This window comes from Nasonia vitripennis, chromosome 5, assembly GCF_009193385.2.
Source record: "Nasonia vitripennis strain AsymCx chromosome 5, Nvit_psr_1.1, whole genome shotgun sequence".
Lineage (NCBI taxonomy): Eukaryota > Metazoa > Arthropoda > Insecta > Hymenoptera > Pteromalidae > Nasonia > Nasonia vitripennis.
Genome location: NC_045761.1, coordinates 9,821,114 through 9,830,490, shown reverse-complemented (window position 1 = coordinate 9,830,490; position 9,377 = coordinate 9,821,114). Strand labels below are relative to the sequence as shown.

General features: G+C 32.2%; 3 protein-coding genes across 11 annotated transcripts; 2 read left to right on the top strand and 1 right to left on the bottom strand.

The window, feature by feature from the left end:
• The first annotated feature begins 601 nt into the window (after positions 1–601).
• On the top strand, positions 602–6,266 carry LOC100124097 (vacuole membrane protein 1). 9 transcript variants are annotated; one of them, XM_001607896.6, is made up of 7 exons: positions 602–846; positions 2,046–2,136; positions 2,254–2,503; positions 3,863–4,195; positions 4,257–4,766; positions 4,855–5,124; positions 5,202–6,266. In XM_001607896.6, exons 3-7 carry the CDS (start codon positions 2,273–2,275, stop codon positions 5,331–5,333), a joined length of 1,476 nt encoding a protein of 491 aa, XP_001607946.2. In that variant the 5' UTR covers positions 602–846; positions 2,046–2,136; positions 2,254–2,272; the 3' UTR covers positions 5,334–6,266. The 9 variants fall into 9 exon arrangements, with proteins under 9 accessions (XP_001607946.2, XP_008215760.1, XP_031788166.1 ...); XM_008217536.4 differs by having other exon boundaries at positions 675–1,139; XM_032601183.1 differs by lacking the exon at positions 602–846 and adding an exon at positions 1,148–1,498.
• Positions 5,592–8,454, bottom strand: LOC100115291 (iron-sulfur cluster assembly scaffold protein IscU). The gene is made up of 4 exons (XM_001608205.6): positions 7,767–8,454; positions 7,087–7,311; positions 6,872–6,950; positions 5,592–6,787 (listed from the first exon to the last, which is right to left on the bottom strand). Exons 1-4 carry the CDS (start codon positions 7,854–7,856, stop codon positions 6,693–6,695), a joined length of 489 nt encoding a protein of 162 aa, XP_001608255.1. The 5' UTR covers positions 7,857–8,454; the 3' UTR covers positions 5,592–6,692.
• On the top strand, positions 7,620–9,182 carry LOC100679138 (COMM domain-containing protein 5). The gene is made up of 4 exons (XM_003424512.4): positions 7,620–8,363; positions 8,437–8,629; positions 8,710–8,856; positions 8,944–9,182. The coding sequence occupies exons 1-4, from the start codon at positions 8,270–8,272 to the stop codon at positions 9,119–9,121; spliced, it is 612 nt and encodes a 203-aa protein (XP_003424560.1). The 5' UTR covers positions 7,620–8,269; the 3' UTR covers positions 9,122–9,182.
• The last annotated feature ends 195 nt before the right edge of the window (positions 9,183–9,377 follow it).

Here is a 9,377-nt window from a genome sequence, read left to right as displayed (position 1 = left end):
GTATTTCAGCTTAAGCTAAGAATGATCTTATACTATTATTAAAGAACATCAAATTTCACTTAAAAAATGTATGCGCGCATCACGTGGCTGCAATTTATTAGGGCGTGTCGTCGCACGTGACAAGTGTAGCAATAACTATAGCTAGCGCTTTTAATTTGTTTACATTTTAAAGGTCGTGCGCTTTCCAATGATAAATTTTGAACTCTACTTTTAACAATAGCGGTATACATATATATTATATTAACAATAGCGATATACTCTGCAGTTATCCCAACTCGACATAGATGGTAAGAGTGTAAACATGAATAATCGCAACTACTAAATAAAGTTTATTTATTCGCGTATGCGTATAATACTAATTCATCGCAGAAAGTATGTTATAAGCGACAGTATAGATGATACGTTAGCGAGAAGTTATTGGCCGTTTTTAATGTCAATATGAACGCGATGATCGAATAAGGCTTCTATTTTTAAGCCATAATTAATCAATAATTGAGTTGCAGTAGTTTATATTTAAAATTATTGGCACGATTTGTGCTGGCGCCAAATGTAACTAGAATAACGCGTAAAAAACCTAGTGACATGTAGGCTTCCCACTGGGGATAGGTTGGCGAGTCTGCGGGAAAATCAGCCGACTCTGAAAATCTTCTCTGCTCACGCGATACGAGGCTACTATGTGTGTTCTGGGTGTCGCGCGGGGTGGTGGTGATCTCTTTTCTTCGACTGGACACGTTGTATATATCCCGACGACGCAGCCGAGTGCTTGACAGTTCGATATTTAATTAATTATCGCGCGGACGATGTGTCGTCGTGGAGTAAGCGGACTGTCCAAGTGAGAAAAGACACGTAAGGAACAACAAAGCGAGCTTTACGCTTAGGCTCTCGTTGCCATTATCAATAAATAGAAATAAAGTGAAATTTTTTCTCGGAGTTAAGCGAATCTTAGGCTTTTCTCTCCGCGCGATTGTTGTTGTGCGTACGCTTATATATCTATATACGCGGTCGGGAGAAAGCGAGAGCCTGCATTTATATACAACGAAGGATTTGAACACGTCTGCCTCTCGTCACGGCCTTACGTGGCCCGTTTGTGTCGTCTGTGCTGGGACGATCGGGCGATTCCGGAAAATATAGCATGCTTTGTATAGTTCCTAGAGCTTCTAGCACCGAGATACATTGTTCGCTCTGTCTGTAGTATTAGGCGTTCACGTGATTAGATTTGTCGTTGATTTCTCTTTTTTTTGCCTCTTCTCACCTCGGTTTACGTAACCTAAAACTTTAATTATAGATGGCCACTTTGTTTTATTAATGTCGATTTTTACAATGCACGTTGTTTCATTTATTTGTCGGGAGAGAATTAGTTGTCGGTGCGATCCGGAAGCCTTTAATCCAGCAGCTTATGTGATTCATTTGTGACGACTTTTTATTGTCTAAGTCGTCAAACGGTTGCAATGAACTTGCTATTTTTTTTTTTGTCGATCTCTTATCTTCTTGAGCATATGTTAGTAATCTTAATTCGATTAAAGTTCTTTGTACTTTTACACATTTCACCCCTCCAGTGTTTGTGATATCTTTGTACATAGCAACACCAGCTCCTTTTTTTAAAAATAAATTTCAAAGTGCCCCTGGATATATTGATTCTTTGCTTTGTTTAATGTGTTAAAAATAAGTAGTAACTAAATGAGTATGAACATATACGTACATATATTGATTATTCATAATTGTTCACTGATGGAGAATTTTTTTTTCTCTTTCAAAGCAGCAGAGTGTTAAGGTTTAAAAATGCCCCAAGCAAGTGCGAGTCTTTTTTTGGGCATTCAAGTGTTTTTTTTTCCAATGTATATTTTGTACACTTGTTCAAACTTTCGTTTTGTTTGATGATTACTTATATGTCTCCCAGTCTGTGTATTTGTGTCAATGCAACAATAATTTATTTCGTCAAGCATGAAGTAGAAAAAAAATTTTTGGCAACTCAATTTGACTTTTGGCTCCCTTTTGTATAAATGTTTTAGGCTTTGTATGTACTAAATATGTCTCTCTTTTGTTAGATGGAAATATGTGTGCCAAGCTGTAATTCAGCAGGTGTGATTCATTTCCATTTTTCTTCAGTTTTTGAGTTAGTTTCTTCAGACAACAGCAGTAAGCTCTATAAATATAATTTGCTTATAATCAAACGTGGTTTCATTAATAGAAACAATTTTGCTAAATTGCAAGGCTTTATGGTTTACAAAAAAAATGTGATGAACATTATTGTAGTTATTTCTTCATCAAGCAAATGGTGAGGAAACGTGTAAAGCGTAAGGCAACCGCTTCAAGTAGTGCAAATGCTACAGGACTTGTGGATAATATAGAGAAAAGCTGCAATCAGATCTTTCATGAAGACTTGACCAATGTCACAGCAGTGACACCTGATCAAGAAATGTCTCACAATGATCTTGACATATTTATAAAGGGCCATGCTCAACCTATATCAGATAATCCTGCAAGTGAAAAAAAAGTCACTACGGTATTTTTCAGTGCACTTATCTTGAAGCTTCTTTTGTTTTATTTAGCTTCTTATGATTATTTTTTATTATGTAGCTTTTTTAAATGCTTTGTTCTTTTTACTGCACATTTGAGTATTAGTATAAAACTATTTCACAGAAAAAAATTCAAAATATATTTCTCACAATTTAAAAATTAACATTGTTATGGCAATTTATATATGGTTTTAAATCAAAGTTTTCATTTGTGTCCCTATGTAGTTTGTTTAAAATATTGCTCCTCTCATCATAATTGTTAATTGTTACATGAGGTTCATAATGTAATATGAAATCATACCTACAAGCTGTTAGCAACTAGATAAAAAAATCGTGTCTTCGACATACGAAACGTGAATCTTCTAAGGAGATAAGAATGTATGCATAGATAAAGACATTTTGTAAAGTTTTTTTCTAGTAGTACAAATTTTAGTTTCTTCCAAGTTCAAAAAAACTTTACCATCCAACTTCTTAAAAGCATAGAAAAATAATAAAAAAAATTTGTTATTAGATTTATAATTTAAACAATTGTTTTCAACAATTAATGCATTAACTTTATATAATTTATTTTATTTTATAAATCGATATTTTAAAATCTGAAGTAAAGAAAATTAACAATTTTTTCATTCATCAATGAACTAAAGTATATAGTAAATTGAAAAGTTGATTATATTTTTAAGTTAATGATAATAATGAAACTTGTTATGATTTTGGTTTCTACATAGCTGATAAGTTTTTTTTTTTTTTTTAAACAGCTGGGTCATTTATGTTCTTGCTTTGTACACACTAGTCATTTATCAGTACTAATACATAAACGTAGGCACATAATATGATAATGAATTACAATGAGGAGGGACCCTTGATCCCAAGTGACCCATGTGTTTATATTGCTTCTTTCACTGATAACTGAACTGGGTTCTTGTTAGCCAGCTGTGTAAAGACTGTGACTACATGCTCAATAGAAGTTTTAACATATTCGTGGCGCTAATGATAGTTTCACGTCATCCGTGTAGAGTCTGTATTGTGGAAAAAGAAAAATGGTGGATGTGAATGAATTTTCTACAACTAGGAGAAATTATCTTATTATTGACATGAATTTCCTGGAAGCTGAAGTAAAGTTATAAAATATGTAGCCTTAACCACAATCTGGGTTAGAATATCAAATCACGTCTTAATTGTATTTAATAACCTAAATCAAACCATTTATATTTTTTAACATATTATTATGAAGTTATTCAAAATGATTTTTGTTGCAAATTATTATTATGTTTGCCAGTTATTTTTTGGTTGCATTTATAATTTTCTTTATGTAACATATCTAACAAATTTTGTTTTGTGTTTTTTAGACAAATAAATTAGGAGCCACCATGTTGGGGAATACAAGCGCAACGCGTCGAACGAAAGATGTGCCATCAACATCAACAAATGGTGCTCGACCGAAATCAATTAATGATCAGAATGATCAAGCGAAATCAATATCGCATGATGACATTGATCCAGACCACTTGACATTGTGGCAGCATCCTATAACTACCCTTAATTATTTTATACGAGAACTGCTAATTGACTGCCTTAGTTTTGCAAGAAAAACTCTTCAATATAGAAAAACTGTATTTTGTACATTAATTTTCATTATGTTATTTTTTGTGTTGGGAAGACTTTCTGGGCCACAACAGGAGGTATGCATAAATAGAATTTAAATTAAATTAAATATCTCTTAAAATTTATTACAAATTTCAGATATTTAAAGCTTGGGAAGGACAAGTAAGATGGTGGTTGTACTGGGTAGGCTTAGGAGTGCTTTCGAGTGTTGGTCTCGGAACTGGACTGCATACATTTGTTTTATACTTGGGTCCTCATATAGCTGCAGTAACAATGGCAGCTTATGAATGTGGAGCATTAAATTTCCCAGAGCCACCATATCCTGATCAAATAATCTGTCCAACAACTGTGGATGCAGCATGGACAGTAGGCATTTTGAATATAATGAAGAAAGTGCGAGTTGAAGCCATGATGTGGGGAGCTGGAACAGCTCTAGGAGAACTGCCACCTTATTTTATGGCTAGAGCTGCACGTACTAGTAGACAAAGTAGTAAAGATCAAGATTTTGATCAAGAGGAACTCAAGGAATTGGAAGCTCTCGAAGCCAATAAAAGCGGAGAAAAGATTCCAGTTGTGATGCGTGTTAAATTGTTTATGAAGCATTTTGTTCAAAAAGCTGGATTCCTTGGTATTTTAGCTTGTGCGTCTGTGAGTATAATGTTTTTTTTTTTGTTTTTAAAATTGAAACTAAAAAATGTGTTGAATTACGAACAACAACTTCTTCTCAAACTTACAGATTCCCAATCCCCTATTTGACCTTGCTGGTTTGACTTGTGGTCACTACCTTATTCCATTTTGGACATTCTTTGGTGCCACGCTGATAGGTAAAGCCATTGTTAAAATGCATATACAGCAATTAGCTGTGATAATAGCATTCAACGAAGAGTTATTAGATAAAGCAATTAGTTTCTTGGCATACGTGCCTGTGGTAGGCACCAAATTCCAAGAACCATTAAAAAAATACCTTGTAGAGCAAAAACGAAAATTGCATGATAAATCGTCAGCTGTAAGTAATTTAATGTTAAAGACAATTATGGCGTGTAAACAAATTATATGATTAAATACATTTTTTTCTTATTATAGGAGGGTGCAACAACGATTTCTTGGTTGTTTGATAAATTTGTTATGCTCATGGTGTGCTATTTCTTAATAACAATTATTCATGCTCTTGCGCGCAATCATCATCGGAGACGCACTAAGTCATCTGCGGATTGACCAACATCCAAATTAGATTGAATTTATTAATTTACAGAAAAAAAAAATCCTACAGGGCATGAGCCACCATGCACCGAAAAGCCACGCAATCGCGGGGAAGAAGTAATTGAATATCCGCTTCGATCTTGCCTCGATGTAAAAATAATTATAATCAAATCAAGTCCTCCAATCAAGTTGGTGCGTCACAGAAGCATCTGTTAAATATTCAATACTCCAATTGATGTAACGTTTTTGACCCAAATTTTTTTTATTAAGAAGGGTCTTTGTAAATCTTTGTACTCGTGTAAGTGCTTCTTGTGATTAAAGGATATTATTCGATTTTACTGTAAACTATTTGTTATAGCGAGGTTTAAGGTCAAATGCTAAGTTTTTGTCATTGGACCATAATTTTTAATTATATTGTATAATATCTGAGATGCGGATTCTGTGAATTGAGCGAACGCTTCTTTACCGTCAAACTATTTTAAATGTAAATGTCATTTTCTTGAGCACTCAACACGGATCAGAATCGTTCGCACGAATTTTATTCATGTATAAGCTCTCAATAGTAAATTTTTCTCTGGTTATGTGACGTGTTGCGCGTGAGTTAGCCGATTACATTCCATAATCATAAATAAAGCGCGCGTAATGAAGTGTAAAGATTTTCTTCTCATATTTGCTTGAAGAAACGAAATATATCAAGCAATTATACTCCGAAGGTACAATAAACAGTCAGCGAAATAATGTTAACTCTTTATCACTGTTAATTGTTTGCAATCACATCTGTAGCTTTTTTCATGCCCTTACGAGTCATGTTTAAATATGAACGTTTGATAGTTACTTTAGCGGTTGAGTCGACGATTATATTTTGTAAGTTGTGTGGTAATCAACAATCAATGATCATAAAAAGAAACACCTGTTCCTTTAAATAAATTTCTACACCTTTGCAAAAAAGTTTTTAAATACCTAAATCCCTATTGTAACTTATTTAGATGAAATCAAATACAATCAGCTTTTTTAATTCCAAGTTATTTAAGATAAAAAAGGAATCAATTTGTATACAAATCTTCATGACTTAACGAAAGATTTACTTACTGCATAAAAAATATATTTGTATAAAAAAGTAAGCTGTGGTATTGAATAAATTAAATTTTAAATAAAATTATATTTTATATTCGAAGTAAAAACTAATGAAAAAATGTTACATTTGATTTTTAATAATTAAAATATACATTCAATAATTATGTGAATTTATATAATAGTCAATTTAGATTAAATCTAAATTTATATATAAATAATGTCGTATTCTTCATACAGCCATACAAAAATAACATACAGCACTAATAAAGTTAATTTTCTCATTTAACATCATCTAACGCTCTATTTTTGTGCTTCTGACTTGGAATCGTTTTCTTTAGACTGCTGTTTTATTCTGTAATCTGATAAAGCTGCTTTGATAGCATCCTCTGCAAGCACTGCAAGCAAAATTTAAAAATGTTTTGAATTTTAATATTTTCATATTTTAAATGTTAATTGAAAAGAATGAATCAGTTATGTACTTGAACAGTGTAGCTTGACAGGAGGTAAGCACAATTCCTTAGCAATATCAGTATTTTTCAGTTTCAATGCCTGGTCAACCTATTAAATTGTATATATTAATTAGTCATCATATAAATAATTCAGTTTGAAAAAAATATAATGAATAATGATTTAGCTCTACATACATATGTAGACAACATAATATATATACAGACAAAATTCAATTTAAAATTACCGTTTTGCCTTTGACCCATTCGGTTGCCAGCGAACTAGATGCAATAGCTGAACCGCATCCAAAAGTTTTAAATTTAGCATCTATGATTTTTCCACCCTCATCAACTTTGATCTGGAGTTTCATAACATCACCACATGCTGGTGCTCCAACTAAGCCAGTTCCCACATTTTTATCATTTTTATCAAGACTACCTACGTTTCTAGGGTTATCATAGTGATCTAAAACCTGAAAATAAACAATTCTTTTTATATACACGAGCTAATACAACATTCTTGGTATATATGTTTGCATACAGTTATATCTGTTATCACTTAACAGAAACGAGATTTTTAATCCATGGTTTTTTACTTCAAATAAAGCAATCGCAAAAAAATAATTTCACAATAAAAAGAAAATAATTCACGCAATTACTTTAAGAATGATTTAAAAGTACTTTCAATCAATGATAAAAGTAAGTATTTAAAAAAAAATTGTTGCACAACTGATTGCAATATTTTTCACCAAAATGTAGCTACATACATTAATTTTGTGTCACGCAATAAATAGAGAAAGTAGTTCTAAAGCAGAGAATAAAACAATTTTCAAGTAATTTAGACTTGTATAATCATCAATATACCGGAATTTGCACGCACTTCGAGCGATAAATTGAGGGTTATAGACAAGTGTCTTTATTTACTCACTTTTGGATGATAATAGAGAGTCGGGGTATTAGAAAATATGTTCTTCGACGACTCTATTAGTTTGGGAGGTAGAACTCGCCACATAGCCATTACAATCAACCGCGAATTTTTTTAGAAATAGAAATTTTGCACACACCAAATCCCGCTGACAATCTTCGCAGAGCAAAAACACAACGAATATACCTATACTTACATATAGGTATATATAATAAGTATACGATAATAATACGACGTACGTTGTGCGCGAGCTTCCTGCGTGCTGTCTACTGCTCTTTTTCCGGTACTCAAAAGCGCATGCGCACCCGCCGATTTTCTATAATTCTATAGCTATATATATATATATAGCTTTGGATCTTTAACCTTATTTTACAACTGTCAAAACATGAACGAGGGATGTTTTGATTTTGTTTGTAATCAGCAGAAACAGTTCCGCCTCATTTTTGAGCCGTCTTTTTGTTTTTGTTTGGCGTGATTATCGCAAGTAACAAGAATAAGCTGTTAGTATGGCTTTTCAAATGCAATTAACTTCCTTGTTAGGTAATCATACCAAGCACATATCAGAATTGAAACAGACTGTTGTTAGACCTCTGCTGCAACGTAAGTTCATTGCTGTCACTTGCATTATTGATTACAATTAAATTCATTAATAGTATACTTAACTATAATCTAGTTGCGGTGAAGGCCATCGACCAGGAGTATATTGAAGAAGGAGCACTTGAAATTGTCAGCAAAAACTTTGATATACCACAAGCAATTGTTGATGAGTGGTACGCCGCTGTTCTCATAATATTAAAACTGCATTTACGTTCTCCAAGTATTACTATAAAACCTGCAGAATTCAAACAATGTTTACAAGAACTGAAGTGAGTGATTTATTTTTCCTTCATTTACAAATAAGGTGCAGTTTGACAATAAAAATGTTAATGCGTTATTAATTTTATAGATTTTCTCCAGAATGTATACAAGACATTTTTTCAGTTCTTACCGGATCCAAAAGACCAGATCTGATGCGAAATTTTTCAAACAAAGTACAGTTTCTTCCTCACTTACATGCTTGTAAATGGAGAGTAGATATCATAATTTCTTCAAGGTAATATTTTGCTACTAAAAATTTACTATAATAAATCAGTTTTATAATTTTTATTGGACAATAATTTGAACTTTTTAATACTTTTAGTTTTATGTCAAAAGTATTGGAGCCTCATGTACTCATGGAGTGGATTTTGAGCAATGGAGAGAGTTATACATTTGAATTGTCGTTGTCTCGGTTTCATCAATTGAGACATGCAGTTGCAAAGCTACTTTTAGAAATTCAAAGACTTGAAGTTTACAATGTTATTAAAAATAATGCGTGACTTATACTTCTGTAAATTTTGTATAATATAACTATTTTGTAAATAAAATTTTTATTAAAAATTTGGTCGTCATTATTTTTAAATTAAATTTTATAAACAAATTAATCTAAAACTTCAACATAAATATAATTACAACAATTTAAATTACGTTTTCGAATTTTGTTCCGGTAACGTGTATTTTATATATATATATATATATATATATATACACACACTTATATGTGCATTATATATACATATATATGATATCACGCCC